The sequence below is a fragment of the Sturnus vulgaris genome, chromosome 19 (assembly GCF_052056855.1).
Source record: "Sturnus vulgaris isolate bStuVul1 chromosome 19, bStuVul1.hap1, whole genome shotgun sequence".
Lineage (NCBI taxonomy): Eukaryota > Metazoa > Chordata > Aves > Passeriformes > Sturnidae > Sturnus > Sturnus vulgaris.
The window spans coordinates 5,733,285-5,752,662 of record NC_142261.1 but is presented as its reverse complement, the minus strand read 5'-3'; the positions used below and the strand labels follow the sequence as shown (position 1 = coordinate 5,752,662).

Here is a 19,378-nt window from a genome sequence, read left to right as displayed (position 1 = left end):
TTTTTAGAATTCTATAGTATTGTGGAATAAGCTTAAGTTTTCATGACTGTTGGAACAGCCATAAAAACTTGACAGAAAGTGCAGATTCAGGAAATTAAGCCCATGTTGTTCCATTTGTCTCAAGATTGTAGAGATAAGAGTTTCCTGCACCCAGCCATCCCTGACCCTGTTGAGCTGTAACACAAACTGCCACTTTCAATACTGCAGATAGTTTAGAATAATGTGTCTTCCACTTCTAAAGCCTAAGCAGGACTGGTACTTTCTGCTTTGACAGGCTGCTCTATAACAAAGTGCTTGGCCACTGTGATGCAGAGCACAGGTAACTCTGGCTACTGAGATTCTGATGGCAAAGAATGTTTTAGACCATTTTAATACCATACAGAAAATGCTGCTCGTCTCAAAAAGGAAAATCAATCCTATCCTACAGAGCAGACAGCCCTTTATAAACAGTGCTTCTGATTATTTACATAAGGCAAAGCCAACAAGCTTGTGGGGTGGTATTTTGGGACTACAGAGAGATAATAAAGACTGCAAGATGAATACATTTTCTGGTCAGTGTTTCAGCTATTCCTGCAGTTCATTTGAGCTCTGCTGAAAACCCATTAAATAGAAGTGTGAAATATACAGTCAGGTTTTATTTTAAAAATAAATAAATAAAAGAGAAAACATTGTATTTTATTTGTATATTTTTCCCATCTCCTTTTAATGTGAAAAAACAAAGTTAATTTGTCTGACCTGGCAGTCCCTTCATATTTTGAATTACTTTGCTTGCTTGAGCTTATTTTACACATGTCCCTCCTAACCTGAGAGTGGAAAAAACCCCAAAAGGGTCTTGATTTAGTGTGTACAGACTGTGCCCTTACAAAGGCACCGTTCATACCCAGAGCATCTTCGTGTGGTTCTCTCTCTGCTCTCTCTGATGTAGGCTCTCTTCTACCTCTGTGCTTCACATGGCTGCTCTGAACAGAAGTGGCAGGTGGGAAAATGAACACATACTATGTCAAAGAGCATCTGGTCTGGGAGCAAGTAGACCATGCTCTTTTTACCACCAGCAAGAAATGATTATTCACAGCATGATTCTTCTGAGGTTAATAAGAATGGCAGTAGAAAGCCAGACTCTAATTTGGGTTTTTTTGATTGACTCTTAATGATATCTCACACACTGGTCAGTGGCATCCAATAAATGCCAGGCACTTCTGACCTTCCTTCCCATTCTTGTTAAGCAATTTCAGCCATATAGCAGCAATAGGACCAGACAGGCAGTGAATTTGCTGGGTGGAAATTGCATTTCTTTGGTGGCTCAGATGCTCACCCTGCAGCGTCCAGACTCACAGCACACAAGCCACAAAGCTGACTCCACTCTGCATTCTTTTGGCACCTGAGCGTTGCACTTTCAGAGTAAGAAGGGCAAAATATTATGCTGGTTTAATGACTCTGGGTTTAAGCACAGAAGTGAGAAGTAGATAAGTCTGATTTGATGTATTGGCCTGCAGCCAAATTAGCATCGTGCATTTTTGCTTTAATGTGCTTTACACAAAACTGAAATACCAGAGTGTCATTCTTACTATGTAGGCCTGAAGCATATGTTAGCAAATTTGATGCCATTTCCCTCATGGTTTTTTTTTTTCTCTCATATTTTTGGATACTGGTTGCATGGTTGGATTTTTTCAGTAATGTTTATTTACAAAAACTAATTAGACTTGTTGCTATCAATAGCCTCTAACAGAGCTCTTAAGAAAAAACTGCGCCACAAAATTGACATTGTGTCCTTGTTAAATCAACTCCTGCTGAGTGGGCACGATTTACATATTGATTACTTCACTGCCTTGATTGCCCTTTTTGCAGTGGCATAGTGGGTGGGGAGCAGAGGTGTGGGAGATGGGGATGTCGTGTTCTAGGTTTTACCAACATTCCCAAGATTTGCCCTTGAGCACCGTGTTGCAGGCAGCACCGAGGGCTCCTCGGCAGCTCAGAACTCTCCTTTCTCCCCCAGCTTGTCCGCTACAGCTCGGAAGGTGTCCTGCAGCTGGGGCCACTGGGCTCCACCGCCTTCCTGCCCGACTCCAAATGCCTGGTGGACGATGGCAAGGGCAGGACACCCACCCTCAAGAAGTGTGAAGACGTCCTGAGGCCAGCACAGAGGTTCTGGGATTTCACACAGGTGCTAAAGTAGAGCTCAGGAAGCCTTGAAGAGATGAACTGGAGAGGAGTGATGCTCTAGAGAGTATTTAATGAAAAACAAGGAGAGGTCTTTGGAGGGCTATACTAGGAATTCCCCCCAGTACTTTTTAAAAATAGTCAGATATGTTTTCCATGTGCTACCCAGGAATATACTTTCATTATTACTAGAAAATTTTGGGTATACTTTCTCAGAGTTTTTTCTTATCCTGTCTTGGAATATTCTCAATTTCTGTCCTAATCATCAAGAACATGCTTGAAATTGTTTACTGTCCAGGAGCTTTTACATCTACCATTCTTCTAGAATTTTTCTAGCACCTTTATAGGCATTTTCTAATATCTAGAATGTTCAAATAATTTTTAAGACTTTGAAAAGCATTTTTACAGTCTCTAGGATTTCCTATTTCTTGGGCTCTGTAGGGATTCACTAGTGGTTTTTAGAGATTTTCTAGTGATTTAGGGGGATTTCCCCAGCAATTTCTAAATGTAAAATTATCAAGGAATTGTTTTGGTACTTTTTATGTATTAGGTAGCTTTCCATAGGAATTTCTAGCATTCACTTTCTGAGGCATTTATCACTTGATGTATACAGAAATGCATTTTATAATGTTTTTTAAGGATTTACAGATCTAGCACTGTTTTTTTCTAGTCTGTTCACCTTTTGTGCTCCTTCCTCTAATCCTTTTTCTTTTCCCTTCTTATTCTTTTCCCAGAACGGTCCAATCATCAGCAGAGACACTGGCCGTTGTCTAGAAGTGGAGATGTCAAAGGATGCAAATTTTGGGCTCAGATTAGTTGTACAGAGGTGCTCGGGGCAGAAATGGATGATCAGAAACTGGATCAAACACGGTCGGCACTGACTGTGCTGAGCTGCCTCTCCTGCTGGTGTCCATTGCTCAGTGTGCCATATCTCGTGGGGCATTTGTCTTCAAGCAAATTACTTTGAACAGCTCTTGGCTCTCAAGAGTCCTCCATGGTTGGGCATTCCAAGGAAAGAAAGAAGAAAAAGGAAAGCAGACACACACACGCCCCCTGTTTGACTCTTCCTTGCTCCAGCAGATGATGTGGGAAGCTTAATGAGAGTTTTCTGTAGATTTTGGAAATCTTGTGAAGACCAGAACATAACAGGAAAGTGGATTCCTTAAGCTCTCCTAGAGGAATTGACAGACAGATCTTTCTATGCTGAGTTCAAAGGAGACATCCCAATACTGCCTCATAAAGAGAGTTCTCTGATGGGTAGCTTTTTAGCTTTAAGTTTTGGACTGGTGCACAACTCCTATGGTGAATAATTATGTGCCTTTTTTATTGTACTTCATATAAAAGAGGACTGGAAAAATTCTACCTTTTCAGCATGTCTGGTTCATTGTACTAAACAAGAAGATCTGTAAATAACACTGGAAATATATTATAATATATGATACATTTCAAGGTTGATTGATTAGGAGTCTCTGATTCTAGAAAGAGACTGTTCTGCAAATGTTTACAGGTGGTTCTCAACCTTCAGGCTGCTGGAAAGCAGCATTTTAGAGACCTCTTCTAGTTAGACACAGGTAAATGTTAAATAGTAAAATAAATAGCCACATGCTCCGTTTTATTGCCACATTTTACATTTGTTGGCTGTAAAGGCATCACAATTTAGCACTTGGTATTTGGCTCTTCTGAGGCAGTAAATATCCTGGTGGGTGGGTGGATGGATGGATGGATGGATGGATGGATGGATGGATGGATGGATGGATGGATGGATGATGGATGGATGATGGATGGATGGATGATGGATGGATGGATGGATGGATGGATGGATGGATGGATGGATGGATGGATGGATGGATGGTGCATGGATGGTGCATGGATGGATGATGGATTGATGGATGGATTTCAGGAGGCCTCAGGTGGCCCCAAAGCCCTGAGTGTGTGTGTGGGTCCCTGTCTTGCAGGTCACTGTTGTGTTGTTCCAGAGACTGCCTGGAACAAGGATACTCCTGAATCTGGAAATAAATTGACTGGTTTAGGTGCCATCTGTGGAGCTTAAAAACTTGGATCTTCCATTTTGTTTCCCATCCTGTGAAAATGTCAAATGTGAGCAAATATACTTTGTGAGCACTGTCTAGACAAATTTCCTGAACAAACCAACAATGTCCTTTCAGCATTTGAAAAACAAACACAAGCCTGGAGATAAGAAGGCAAATTAGAGCAAGAGGTAGGGAGCATATATAAATACTGTTACTCTGAAATATAAATATTTTACTGTAGCTGACCCATTAGCAGCATCTTTGTGAACCTGAATTTGATAATGATTCCTGCAGGATCAGTGCATATGGACAGAGCAGTGACAAGGTCTTATCCAAAAGGCTGCCAAAATTGATGACTGCTGTCATCAGCAGATTTTGGATGTAGGTCCACGACACACAGCTTTTCTATACAGATTATGCCAGTCATACTGAAGGAGAGACACAGATGGTATCTGTTAATTTCACAGTTTAATATTTTATAATTTTTTTTTAATTGTTATGTTTTACTGAGCCAGGAAAATAGGTAATTACAGTCACTGTGATACCGTGAATCTTGGTGATCTGTTCCTTGAATAACTTTTGCCATTCCTATTTCAAGGCATGCTGAACAAAATAGAATGGAAACAAAGTTAATTTTTCAAGGGCATGATATGTAATAAAATATTTACTTTTAACATGCAAAATCCATCAGTTCTTGTCAACTTTTGGTTAGTATCTGGAAAGCATATCACTATATTTTGCCCCAATTTTATTCTTGAAATAGAGTGTGCAAGATGCAATACAAAGCAATTCTCCTGGAGTTTACTTGTGGCTAATTGCTGATCTTTATTCATGTCTCATGGACTGGGTTACACATGAACATGTACAAAAGAATAATTCTGGGTGAGAGTCTAGATACGAAATTGGTTAAAATTCTGTGTTTGTGGTAAGCTATACACAACCTTTTGAACAGTGTAATAAGACCTGCAGGGAGAATAGCATCTTTAATAAATCAAGCAATACTGTATAAAATCATGGACAATCTCAGTAGTCAAGCCTTCCTGCAGGTCCAAAACAGGTAGGAAATTTCAGGCTAAATATAGATTGGGAACAGCTGCCCTGCATTTAACTTCCTTATCTTAAGCTATCAGACAACTTAAAATTATATTTACCATCTATGCAGCAGATGTTGAAGGGTTTGTACAGGACTGAGTTTGTGAGTTTTCATCTTCTCTCCAAATACAATTTCCACCTTTTAAAATGTATGAAAGCTGTATTCTCCTTTTGTTTGCTCTGATGGAGTTCTACTCCTTGAGGGAGGTGAGAAGGCAAAAGAAGGAAAAGATGGTTTTGCCAAGTGAGATTTTGGGGTAATAACAGGTCATTCACACTCATTTTTTTGTCTTTCCAGTGAGTAAGTGCTAACTATTTTATATGAACATGGCAGGAAGTGGAAATTAATTATATATCAGTGTGACTAGTAAATACCTATTAGAGCATAAAGTTACAGTACTGAACAGAAGCAAATATGCCATGTGCTTTCTTTTTCCCTTTTATTTTTCCTTGTCTTGAATTAGCAATCTACACTTGATCCTTGGTTGGCCGTGGGGCAGCAAGCCTTCCAAACCCTGGGTAAATGAAAAAGGAAAGCTGAATATTCAGAGGAATACCAGGGTTTAAATCTTCTCTCCTAAAAGGAGCCTTGCATGGGCAGTTTAGGAGCTTTGAAGCTGAGAGGACCAGATAGATCTGTGTTTACTGGCAGAGATTTCAAGGGAGATTTCAAACCTTCACTGTGACACCACCACGATGAAGGAGAATTGGTTATCTTGGAATTTTGAGCCCCTCAGTGCTCAGTGCAGAGCATTTGACTGTGGCCACAATGTCTGAGAGTGGTCAGTCCTGGCAGGTTTGAGTGCCAAGGCCACCAGCTGCAGGAGCTTGCAAGAACCAGACTTAGGGTATAAGAAGGAAAACAGGTTTTTGTGCTAGATAAATGGCTTTGAGATTTACATAATAATATAAAAGAAATCAAATAACTCTTAAAAGGTGGAGTTGGTATTTTATGTGATTGTCATTTTTTTAAGACTTGCTGGAACAATTTCTTATATTTGCAAAACACATCTGTTGGATTAATTTTACTTTATTCTTTATCTGTATGAACCACTGCTTTGGCTGTGGTACTAACATGGTGACTCTGCATGTGAGAGGGTCTTAAATATTCTCTCATCAAAGGAATAATAATAAAAAAAGCCTTGAGTATTATCTGTTTTAACCAAAGTCTATGGCTCTTTTCTCACTATTTCACCCCTTACTATAATCTGAAATCTTGCTTAATGGCGTTCAAATTTTCAGTCTTGTTTCCCACAGTGCAGCATTCTAGATCTCATGAAAAGTATTCAATGTAGTGTAATATCCCTTGTGGAGAAAATTCAGATCAAAGGCTTTCTATGCTATTTTGTTTGATTTAGGGGATTATGGAGCTAAATACTAGGTCATAGGACAAAAGAATAGAAGGTAAGAAAGACCAGCATACTGGTAAGAAAGTCTAGCAGGCTGTTGTCAAAGGCAAACCAGGAAAAATACACTTTTCTAAGCGTGTCAGGGTCCCTAAAAATTAGGTTGAGTCCTAAGGTAATAAAAAGCCCTTTCTTTTTTGAGAGCTACAAACTATTTTCCAAGCTGAACTTAATTCTGGTTTGGTTGAATCCATATATTCCTCAGCCAGAACTGCCCTCTAGCTTGCCTGGCCTGCTGGTTCCTGAGGCATGCCAAGCTGCAGTGGGAAGGAACCAAGAGAAAAGTTGATGCTTTGGAAGGACCCACTGGATTGCCCTGCAATCATATAAGATCTCATCCACCAGAACTCTTCAGGGCTGATCCACATGCTAAAAACCAAACTCAGGTTCCACAGAAGTGGTCTAAGACCAAAATATGGAAACAAACAACAGGTCTTCATACGTATTTTGAAAGTGTTGATTTCTCTCAGTTAAATGAATCATTTGGGGCTCAATGTGTCTGAAGATGAAGCCTTCATGGTCCTTCATTTATATTGCTTTTCATCAGCCTGTTCCTTTATAAAAACTGTGATCTAGTAGATGAAAACCTCACTTGCCATGTGACAAGGGGTGTAATCTATCTGACACAGGATAGCTGCAATTTTAAGCACTTAAGTCAGAGCTAATAAGATTTAATGAAATAGCAGCAGTCCTAATCTGTTCTTTAGATCAATTACACAGCATGTAATTCCTCCAGTATCCAGTATTCATTTGAAATGGTTCATTACCAGCCATACAAAAGTGCATTATGGCCTGTTTTGGGACCCAGGAAGCTGGGCTGTAAGAAGAACTACAATAGAAGTTGTAGTTCAGAGGGAGTTTAGCATATCATTATTCAGTTAGGGCACAAATACATTTGTTATTGCATGAGAGGTTTTGGGAGGAAGAACAACTACCAGAATTCACTTGATTGAAGGCGTTTCTAACAATGATGTTCTATTTTTGCCTGCTGCTATTTTGGCTGCCTGCCTCTTAGTGCTGATCAAAGTCAATGGTAGAGGTCATACCACAGATAAAAGATGGTATTGCAAATTAGAAGATCCAGATAACAGGCTGGACAGAAACCAAGGAACTATCTGGTCTTCATATGTCTCTAGATCTAGATGCCACCACAGTAAACTTAATACCCAAAAATTCTCTTTGGAAATAATCCCAAACAACAGTGACCTCTTTAGTACATTATAATAGATTTCAGAATGGCTTCATAAAATACAGTGACTTACACTACAAAAGCACTAATGATATGCAACTAAAAAGTATTGAGTTCAGGGGATGTTCAAAATAAAAACAATGGGGTTTGGCCAAGAATTCTTACAAAGACCCAGTACAATACAATACAAACAATATATGGCAACCTGATTTTGAAAAACAATTTCTTAATTAAGAGTGTCCTCAAAGACATGTAGATGTATTGATTACTCTTCATAGTATTAGTGTTTCCTATTGGCCATCAACAAGTGTTGTGCAGTTTTCAAACTCTTTGTAATGTTTAATTTTAAAAATTGCAGCAACTAGAATGCAAGTTGTGACTGCAAATATTTTTTCGTTATGTGGCACATCATCAAATCAATTTGTATTCACATGGAAAAAGTTAATAAATTACTATGCATTTTACTGCTGACATGAGCTGCATGTTTTATCATTGTACATTTGGACATGTGTATTAAAATTCAAGGATTCACACAAAGGAAAACTAGAATAGCAAAGCATATGGGCATTTTAAAAATTTAAATTGCACATATTGTGTTCTGAAAGGAAGTCACCATACACTCGTAGGAGACTTGGCCCTGAAAGTGCACATCCAAAACTGGATTGATAACAGTGCAGACTACTGTCATCTACATATCCCAGCATCTCACCACTGCAAACAGTCAATAATTGGTGTTTAGAAGAATGAAATAGGACATAGGGAAAATGTAGAATGACCCTTTCACCATATATCTCCCCCTAATTTCTCAGGGCAAGGCCTTCCCAAGCCAGAGGCTCTACACACCAACCCAGCCATTAGATTTAATGACACCGGGCCTGTATGTATCCAATCCACTCAGAGCTCTGGATATCACAACCTCCTGCTGTAATAAACAGCACAATTGCTGTAAGTCAGCACCACAGCCTCTCATTCCATAGGATGCCCCGTAGTTCTCTTATGGTGAAAAGCTGTGAATAACTGCTGCCAACTCTTTTTTAACACCCTTCTTAGTTTGACCTCTGTCATCCTGTTTTAAAATATACTTCTGAACTGACTGTCATGCTTTTTTGTGTGTGTCACCAGCAAACAACTTAGTAACTGCACAAGCAGATGCTCTGTGTCATCTCTTGTGCTGGGTGATAGCAGGGTGAGAACCCATCGGGTTCCTGAGCTGCTCAGTGGGATAAAAACATACATTGCTGGTTTTAACATTGATTTTGGATCTCAGCCAGGCTGTTTCTCCAGTGTGTATGACAAAGTTTGCAATTTGTGATCAAGGAGAACAGAGCATCTGAGAAAGGATTCAAGTCCTCCTTTCACTCTTCACTGCCCTGCTGCTCCTGCTGGGAGGAGGCCATGGAGCACCCAGGGTTACAGCTGAGTGACCAGGATGGGACAGGTGCCCATGTTCCTGACTCTCTTACCCCCCTCTGGTTCAGCTGAATCAGCTGGGTGACACCTGAGTGCACGAGCTTTTTCCTTCCCAATTTCTGCAAGGACAGTGACTGTCTAAGTGGAAGAGCAGCCATGGATTCCTTGGTTTTCCCAGGGGAGGTAGGGTTGGCTGTAGTCTTCAGGTGGGTGACAATACCACCAGCCTCTGAAGGAATGACCTGATACAGCCTTGGCAAATTTAGCTCCATCCCCAGGATCAGTCTTTTTGTTCTTTCCCATTTTTTTTGTATCTGCACGCTGAGGACTCTGTGCAGAAACATTGCTTTGTTTGCAGCCAAGGCATTCTGTAGACCCAACTTCCTATTGTAATCAAGCCAGCATTTCTTGGAAGGAGAAACATCACCTTTGAAGGTACCATATGCTTGCTAGAATTAATATTTTCTAAAAAATATCTGGCAAAATTAGGTTTGTATAAATATTTTTTCAGCAGTTCTACATCTGACAACATTTTTACTGCAGAAGTTATCCTAAGCATCAGATTTTTCACTGTGAAGAATGTATTCCGTGGATGTAGCATTTTGTTCAATAAATCTTCATGAACTGACTGTGAATCATTAATATGTGCCTGTAACTGAGCACTGAGTGGCAGTGGTAATGATTTTTCAGCCTATAATGGCTTGGTCATGTTTTTGTTTTGTTTTGGCTGTCTGTTGTTACTGTAATGTAGTTGAGCACCTTTATTAGTTAGCTTTGCCTTTGCATCCTGACTCATTATCTGGAATTTAAAGCAAGGAAACAAGGACAGGGGCATTTTCCTGTCTGTAATGTTGAGGTAAAAGCAAACAAACAAATTAAACACCCTCTTTCTTTATTCTAGAATTTATGAAATGTAGGTGTCAAAGAAGAGATTACAGGCGACCTTGCCCCTGATAAATCACAGCTGTACTTATTACCAAAGAAGAGGAATAGCCTTGCTCTTAATGGGCTGCAATTGTGACTAATAAAATGTGATAAAAGGGGTGGGTTGGCTGGCTAGGGGGATCTTGGAGGAAGAGAGCCTGGAGGAGGTAGAGGAGCAATGAGGAAGAAGGACCAATCCAGAGGGACACAAAGAAGAATGAAACAAGAGTTGCTGCTGTAAAAGATCTGCTATGAGGTCAGTCTGGGTGTGATGGCCTCAGAGGCTGCAGTCATAGCTGAGCTAGGTGGAAGCTGTGTTCAGAGTCTGCAAATCAATCCTTGCAGTCATGGTGCAGTAGGAAAAGCCAGCAGGCAGAGTCTGCAGCTGGACCCTGCAGTAGGAGCTTGCTGTCGTCAGTCAGGATGCCTGAGCTGTAAACAAGAATACACTGGTACCCTTGTCGTGTTGTTGAAGGGCAGTCTGCATTTTGGCTCGTTTCTACCCCTAACAAGAGACCTGCTGCAACCACGGAACGTTCCTAACTTGTGAATTAATCCAAGAGTTTATTTCAGTCTTTAAAACTAACTGTAATCATAAGAACCAGTGAACAAAGGCTTTTCTGGACTTTGTTCTTCTTGTAATTAGCTCACTTTTACTGCTTAACCGTATCCTACAGTTTTCCAAAGGGGTTTTAATCAGGATTCAGGAAAGATTTTTCTGCTTTTGTAGTTTATTACAGTGAAATCTGCCTAATCTGTTGATGGGGCTCCAAAACACACAGGTCACTGCTATTGTGTGTTAGCAGTGAAACATTTGCCAAGACCTATTGAAATTCTCCATGCACTTCCAGCATGAGGAGAAGGTGGTGCCACCTTCATCAAAAAGGAGGAAATTAAACACCAAAGTGATGTGTTTAAACTGGAGAAACTGCTATTTTCATTGCAAAGCAGGTTGTTTTATATTTAAAAGGCAATTAGCAAGATGTTTGGGCTACTCGAGAGGATTCTGGGTGAGGTGCTGACCTGGCCATCCTCACCTGCAGAGGAGGACAAGGCTAGGCAGATCTGGATATTCTGGCCTTGCTGACCAGAGGGAGAATTATGAGATTATCTGCATCAAGGGTGTAAATGCAAGTCAAGCAGATCAGCTGAGGTTCAACTCACCACAATTAAATCGTTAAATATTTTTGTGACTCTGAACCTAAATAATTTTTACTCCACTTTTTCTCTTTTTAGATGGTATAAGTCATTTTGAGTCACTCTTGAGAGCAGAGTGTAGGTTCATTCAAGTGGCACAAGATTTTGAAAATGTTTTTCCTTTTTCTTTGGCAAGGTACATTTGGAATCATAACCCTGTTGGAGTTTTTGTTTAAAATACATCTTAGCATGTCCAAGCCATGTTTTTTCCTCACAATCTCAAGCTATCATGATACTGCATTGTGCCTTCTTTTTCTGAAAAGAAATTAAGTTCAAAGCTTCACTGGGCTCCTGAGGGGCTGTGAGGGATTTGTGTTGTGTTCAGCCTTATTGGAAAAAAAGTCATGACACTTTTCATCTCTTAGGGGCCTGCTTCATGTTTTGATCCTGGAGCCAAATCATCTTTCTTAAGCCTGAATCAGAGACTTTTTTTGCCAGCCATCAGACCAGGTTGACACAAGGCTTTTCTCCCTCTTTGTCTCTGTGTAACTATTAAACCTATTCAAGTCCTTACAGTTCTAATGGTCTTTGAAGTAAATTTTTAAGTTCTTTGCCTCAGCACAAGTCAAAACAGTGGACCTTTATGTTGTCTTTCTTTCTTTTCCTTTGAAATGCATTGTTAAATGCATGGGTGATAAATTTAGTCTGAGGCAAATGCACACAGCATCATGTCTCACAGAATTGTTCTTTGATACACTCTCTGAAGATTCAGCTTAAGTAGAAAAATGCTGGCTGCTTAGAAAATTGAGGCTCCTAATCAGTTAATTTGTGCCAGGCCTGAGGACTTCATGGAAACCTGTGGGTTTAATGTGCCATATATACATATCATCTATATATTAGTAAGAGACACTCTAAAAATTACTTCTCCTCTTGGTAGTGTGCTGGTGAATTCTGATTCAAGATAAGGTTCTGACTTACTTGGTGTATAAATATGTGTGACATGTATCACAGAGCTCTTATGGCACACAGAGGCCAAGCAGTAGAAGAGCATCAACACCACCATAATACTGGAAAAGGAGATGACAAATAAAAACTATTTTAAATGTGGTTTTACAGTCTACACCTCCATCCTCCCTCCCTCCCTTCATTCCCCAAGGTGAATCTCTTGCTGCCAAAACTAAGTTCTGTTCTAGCAATGTTTTGTTGTACCTTATCACATAAAACAAATGTATTTCCAAAAGCTTTCTTACATGAAGGCAATGAAGTAAATCTAATCTCTAACATTCAGCTCAGGCTTACAGAAGGGCAAAGAGGACTCATTTTGGCTTGGATGACATTTATGGCCTGCAAGCAGCTCATGGATAGGAAAAGGCAGCATGCTGTTCTCTGTAGGGTGTACAATCTGAAACAATTTTATCAGAAATGTTAGGTAGAAATCTTAATAAGCTGGAGTTAAACAACTGGGTGGTTTTATCTTGGAGGCAAAAAAGAAGCAAAACCCCACTACATTTAAAATTTGCCATATGCACAGTAACTTGCAGTTAGTAATTAAATTCTCACAACATCCTTCCACAGTGCCAGGCAGAGCATATTGGCTTAGGTTGGCCTGGTTGTCGAGCGTGAACTGAAATGATTTCTAACAGCAATCAAATACATTTTGAAATATGCTCATAAAAATGCTAGCTCAGAGGCTCAAAGCAATAATGATTCATGTATTAGCAAATGGACCTGTCCTCTGCAAGTTAGCCCCTGAAATGTAATGAGGGGTCAGTCCAAGGAAATTTTACAAGTGTGTTTATTAAGATGTTGAGGGGTAATATTTTGGGATGGGAGTTTGGGGTGACATCTATTCAACATCTATGGACTGAGGTGTTGGGCTCAAAAGGGTCAGCAGTCACCAGTGCTGGCTGTGGCCAACACCTGGGGCCTCCATGAGGAGGCTCAGGGATGCTCCGAGCTGCTCGCCAGGAAATCTGGAGGATCCTGCCTGTCCTGTCCATCTCTGGAGGCAGAGCTGGCCCCACGGAGCCAGACAATGGCCTCTGCTCAGGGCAGGGCACTTGGGAAGCCAGGACCTGCAGTACAGGAGGCACAGAGTGTGGACACAGACTGGGCTCATCTAAACTGTGTGTTCTCCGTGGCGTGTGGGCTAGAGCAGTCTCAATACTCTACATGCACTGAATTCACTTTTCTAGAACTCAGATAAATTTGTTTTCCTTTCCAAAGCCTGTGCATGTCTCAGTTCCAAATGCTGTTTTAAGGTCTCATGTGTAATATCCCTTTGGTTCTCCTGGCAGTCAGATCTGTGTTTTCCAGGTTCTTTGGACGCCAAGCACCCTTTAGTCACAGAAATCTTCATAAAATAAAATAAATTTCCTCCTAAAATTCTTCCCTCTCCTCAAACATTCATGATGGTTTCAAACTTTGAGACAGCAACCTGATGCTGGCAGAGCCTGGAATTTTCTTATATGAGGCAGAGATTTAATCAGGACTAGGGGCAGCTATCAGAGCAGGCTGTCATGCCTAGGAAACCTCAAATTATGTGCTAATTATCCACCTACACTTCCAGGGAATAAATAAATAATGACTTCACCTTACTGCACTAAAGATAATTCCAGTTGTAATGAGATTGCAGGCTGGGATTTTTCTCTGGTGTGTTGGAGGTGCAGTAAGGAGTAAAAAGGTTTGCCCAGGAGTGACTGGGTGGGTTTTGGGTCCCGTGGGCTCTGGAGCAGCAGAATCAAAGCTCGGGGGGTGTCACTTTGGAGGGGGTGACTGCTGGTCATTGCCTGCCTCCTGAAGGGGCTGGGTAATGATGTGTGGCCGGGTATCTGCTCTGCTCCACTCCAGTTTCTTGCTGGATATTGCTTTTAATCACAGGAAGGGAAAGCAGGCTCAGGGAAACAGGCTTTGTACTCACCTTGACCTTGCAAACAAAAGAAAATGCTGAGAAGATCCTTTTTGAGTCAAGGTGTAAGATGTGTTGTTCAAACCTGAAAATTTCTAAAGCTGTGATCAAACTAGATTAGGCTGATGACTATGAGTGAAAAATAATGCTAGTCTTTCTCTTGAGCATTTGAAATGAAAGTTTGCTGGCTGGCTTCTTTAAAACTAGAAAAATTACAGTTTTTCCGTTCTAGGAGTTCAGTGTTTGCTCAAGTACCAAGGCTGCTGGCAATATGGGAAGGTATGAGAATTGTGAAATTAATTAAATTGACACTTCAAGAAAATACTTTTATTGTTGCAATCCTCAAAACAGCAGTATAAAGCAAACTTAGGACATTTTGTTAAATGTGGTTTTTCTTTCATGAGTTGAGAAAAGCTAGGGATTTTGCTAAACTCTGAAACCTGAGGGCCTGGTTTGATACACATTCTGAGGGTGAGAGCAACTGTTTGTTGAAATGCAGGCAGTCTGGATTTATCTCCTCTTTCCTGTAGCTGTCAAATGATGAACTGCTCCTGGATGGCATTTTTCTTAAGAACTTATCATGAAGACTTAAGTTCAAATTATGTGATAACTTCTTTATTAGAAGTTATTAGTTTATTAGAACTTCTTTTTTTTTTTTTTTTTTTAAGTATAGTGCATACTATGAAACCCATACAAATCAATTCCAGTTCTTTAAGGACCCCAGTCATTAAACAAATATGAAGAATAATTGCTTCTTATTGTTCCTGTTTGGATGTCTTCATCTCCTTTCCCAGATCTTCCTTCCCCCTGTTTTATATTTGGAATAATTAGCTGAAGCTGGTGAATTTTGTTAGTGCCAGGAATAACTCTACCTGGATTTGAAGAGGAAGGGAAGTAGGGAAAGAATGAGAAGTAGGAGGTAAGGAGATTAATGGAGGTAAGAAAGACTGATTTCTTACCTACTATTCCCAATTTGCAAATCAAGGTTTAGGTGGGGTGTTTTTTTGTTTGTTCAAGTTTGGTTTTCTCTTTTTTAACCCAAGCCATTGAGCATTGATATTTTTTTCTACATAAACCTTTTTACTGGTGAAATTCAGAAGCCTATACATGCCTCTGCTTCAGGGTAATTGATATCTGCTGGGCAAAACAGAAACCAGTGCAAGAGTTCAGACTGCAAATCAGGGCAGCAGAAACAGATGAGTCCTAGCAATGGCCTTGACTGCAGGGGTGAGTTTTTTCCTTGCTTCACATATTCGGAGACCTGGACTTGTTCTATAAAGTGATGAGAAAAATGGCTCACATGGGAAACCATTATTGATTGCTTCCTCTGCCCTTCAGTGATAAATATTGCATGACTATCTGCTCATCCTTTGCATTAAAGGAACAATCCAATATCCATTTGTGTTTTCCACACTGTGCTGGTATGACAAGCTCTTTCCTAGTCTTCATATAAAGCAAAACCCAAAGAGGTTTTTTCTGAATGCTGAATGATAAATAGGAGAATAATGCCTTCCACAGGAAATCTCATGTTGCTGCTGTATATACTGTTAGGATTTTTTTTTTTCCAAATTGATAGTGGAGAATATTTCAGAGCCATTTATATGGGAGATAACTTTATACCTTGAATGTGTTCTTACCATTAGGATTCCCAGGTCAGCTTCTGGAAAAAACTTGAAAATGTTTCTTTTGTTTGCTTGCAGAATCCTCACCTGCAGTCATGCTCTCTTAGAGCTTTTCAGAAATACATTGACAGGACAAAAGCAAAACTTGTCCTTTCCAAACCCCAGTATTCTGCTGCAAGTAGTGCTTTTATTTCCTGTAGAAAAAGCGAAAGGTTCTTGATTATCTCAATGAGCAAAATCAATACAATAAAATTTAGGGTTTTTTTCTTCCAGCTGTTCAATCTTAAACCTAATATTGCTTTGTAATTCTACAAATTGTTATGAACAATCCAGGTTTTATGTTTAAACAATATGACATAACATTTCTCAATTATTTCCACATCTTGAAGCATTAACAGCTGAAAAAAAAATAGGGCCCTGACAGGTTTCTGTTGAAATCCCCATCTCACAATTCCACTGCTTACTTCGTTGTGTTTGAACTCTGCTTGTAAATTTTCACTCGTGGGCTCCTTTAGGCAAGAGACTTGCTTGACCTCTGGGTGGCCTAGCTCTGATACTCAGCTGTGACCCCCATTTATTTTCCTTTTTATTCTTCTCATCTCCTGACTTGCTTTGCACGTTATTATGCCATCCTAGATAGGTTCTTAATGCCACCCCAATTGATTTCCAGGAGATAAATGTCAGGCATGGTCTGTGTGTCACTGTGACTTAGCACTGATCAGCCCAAGTGAACAACAGAGGTGGGAAGGAGTGTGACAGCACCACACCATTCCTGGCACCTGCTCTTTCCCCAGGACTGAGAACAATTATCAAACCCTACATGAATAACTGAGAGAGTTTAAATAGGTGTTGGTGCATGGAAAGCTGCTGAGGAGTCATGGGTAGGTGGCACTGCTCCAGCTGATAAGAGATGATTTATTCCTTGCAAATCAACCCAAAATGTGGTTGATACATCAGTGTTTCTTTATGCAGCTCTTTGCTGCTGAATGTTAACAATATAGAAATACTGACAGTGTCTTTCCCCACTGGTGCAAACTGGCTGCTTTGGAGGTGCTGATTTAGTGCAGCAGTGGCTGCATGTGAGGAGCAGCAGTTGGTAGAAGCCAAGCATAAATTGCACTGGAATAGCTGCTCTGTGCTGCAGAAACTGCATGCTGGGTTCTAGAAATTTCAATCCACTCATCACTTTGTTTATGCCATTAGACAGGCTCAAGTTACCAGGTCTTGTGGAAAGCTACTCCTTAACCTTGTCCTACTTTCTCCTGCTGTATGTCAATAGTAGAGTGGGGAAAAGGCATATAATTTGTGAATTTCAATACTTTGGAATAAAAATGTAGAAGCTAAAAAAAAAATCCTCATAAAATGCTGTGTTTTGCACTTTTGGAGGCTGGGGGAAAGTTTGTGCCATATATTCATTATGCATATGTTCTTTCATTTGGTTATTACAATACAAATATCCAGGGATAATAACAAGGGAAAATCTTTCAGCTGTGTTAAATCCCAATGTGTTGTTTGATAAGGGCAAGGCATCAGCATTATTAGATGAATTTTTAACAGCAAAATATCATTTTGGGAAATGTTATTTGAAAGAGAGGACTGTAATATTAAACTTGGGTTAGTTTGTATCTTTTTATCTTGTCAAGAATAAGGAAGAAAAACTTTTGTTTCCCTATTATGCCATGTAAAAATACATAATTTAGAAGGTTAAAAATATAATTTATTTCACTTAAATATTTCTTTTCTTCTGAAACTGTTTTGCAGAATATAGACTTACTGAGAGAACCTCTGTTTTAGTTTTTGCAGCTCAGATCTATTCTTGGTCTTCTTTTGCAATTGTTCTAAGTAGCACAGATGCTATTAAAGAAGTCATTGCTCACTTTGGTTATTATCACCAAGAAAGTTTGCTCAAAATTAAATATTCTGGAGTAACAAGGATTAGGTGGCAAGAATTAAGACCAAATTTAAGCCAGCAAAAATATACCAGCTGAGTACTGGGGGTCAGGGAGAGGGAATGAAAAGGAAAGAAGAGTAGGAAAGGTAAATTTGAGAATTGAGTTATGCTTCATGTATACCTGTCAAGTTTGTTGAAGGGGAGAACTGAGATGATGGGAAAAGAGCTGTAAGGGTTTTCTACTCTAAAAAATTGAATTAATGATTAAATTATAAAATACATAAACAAAAAGGAAGTGGTTCTGTTCAGACAGTGCATCACTTTGTCAGTGGTTCCCAAGACGATTATTCCAGGGTACATTTTTTTAAACTAAGCTTTAATCCTGAGACAAAAGGAGAGGAGGAATGTGAAGAGCCAGACAAAGAGGAAATCTTGGAGAGGCAAGTGAGAATTCCACATTCTTGAGAGCAGAAGGACCTTGCCTTCCCCTTTGGCAAGAACTTGTTTCCAAGTTGTGCTCCAGGCACCCTATTCATTGCTTGGTTGCTTTGCTTTACCACTTCCCTCCCTAAAGCATTGGCAGTCCCTGGACAATTTTAAGCAAGCTTTAAGAAAATACCAGAACATTCATAAGAATATTTTTCTGAGCAATCAAACTTTGTACAATGGCGAGCTGTTCCCAATTCTCCAAACCCACCCATCATGCAAAAGCAGTCCCTGGCTGTCACATTTGTAGTTCTAAACAGGGGGGAAAAAGCATCAACAGTTAATAATCATATTTTATTGTGGGACTAGCAGTTACAAAGACGGGCTGTTTCTTCAGTACTGCCATTTCTGAGCCACCTAATGAGAATGTGTTGCTATGGTGACCAATGCCAAAGTTTTTTTTTTTTTTTTTTAAGTAATTAAACTTTCTAAGTCAATTTGCCCTTACTTGTCAGGTTAGGAAATGGAATGTTGCTTATTGTTTTCTGCTGGAGCACTGAGGTAACTCAGAGGACCAGCAGGGTTGGAGCTACCTGAGGAGATACCAACTATGCAAGGCCCTCGTTAATAAATTATTCTTTTTCTGATATGTGGCAGGTGTGGGATGGCTCGATGAAAACTTGTGAATGATTCTGCTCCAGCTGGATTGGTAGGGTGTTGCTAAATGGAGACATGAGGTTAAATACTAAGACTTTGCTTTGTGACCAGGTGAAGGTACAGGAGACCAGGATGCTCAGATGCCATTGACACAAATGTGTGTGACCATGATATGCAAAACAACATCTTTGCCAGGCTGATAGTGGAACGAGACAGACATCCCTGATTCAAGCTCTGCTCGGTGCTGTCAGATTTATTTACCAGCCCTCATATGCTGTACAACATGGAGTTTATTTCCAAGGCACAGAATGCCCTAAGAACATCATGGAGGGAGGGGACTAAGCTTGCTCAATTCCTGCAAAAACGGGGATCTGTAAAGTGCCCGGTTCCCTTTTCTGTAGCTTGGTGCACAAACATTTCTGGCTGTTCAGGGCATTCTCAGCTCAGAGCCAGCTTTGGGAATACCCAGACCATATGGGCCAGCCACAGAGCAGGATGGAAGAGTGAGACCGATTTCATGCCTCCTTTG

At 40.1% G+C, this 19,378-nt stretch overlaps 1 protein-coding gene across 2 annotated transcripts in view; it reads left to right on the top strand.

Annotated features, from left to right (window-relative positions):
* Positions 1–3,598, top strand: part of GALNT9 (polypeptide N-acetylgalactosaminyltransferase 9) — a 125,281-nt gene extending 121,683 nt beyond the window's left edge. For both annotated transcript variants that reach the window (XM_014874864.2, XM_088176310.1), the window contains exons 10-11: positions 1,994–2,161; positions 2,892–3,598. In XM_014874864.2, coding sequence (XP_014730350.1) covers positions 1,994–2,161; positions 2,892–3,038 — 315 coding nt within the window. In that variant the 3' untranslated portion in view covers positions 3,039–3,598. The remainder of the gene's footprint in view (positions 1–1,993; positions 2,162–2,891) is intronic.
* Positions 3,599–19,378: the final 15,780 nt, after the last annotated feature.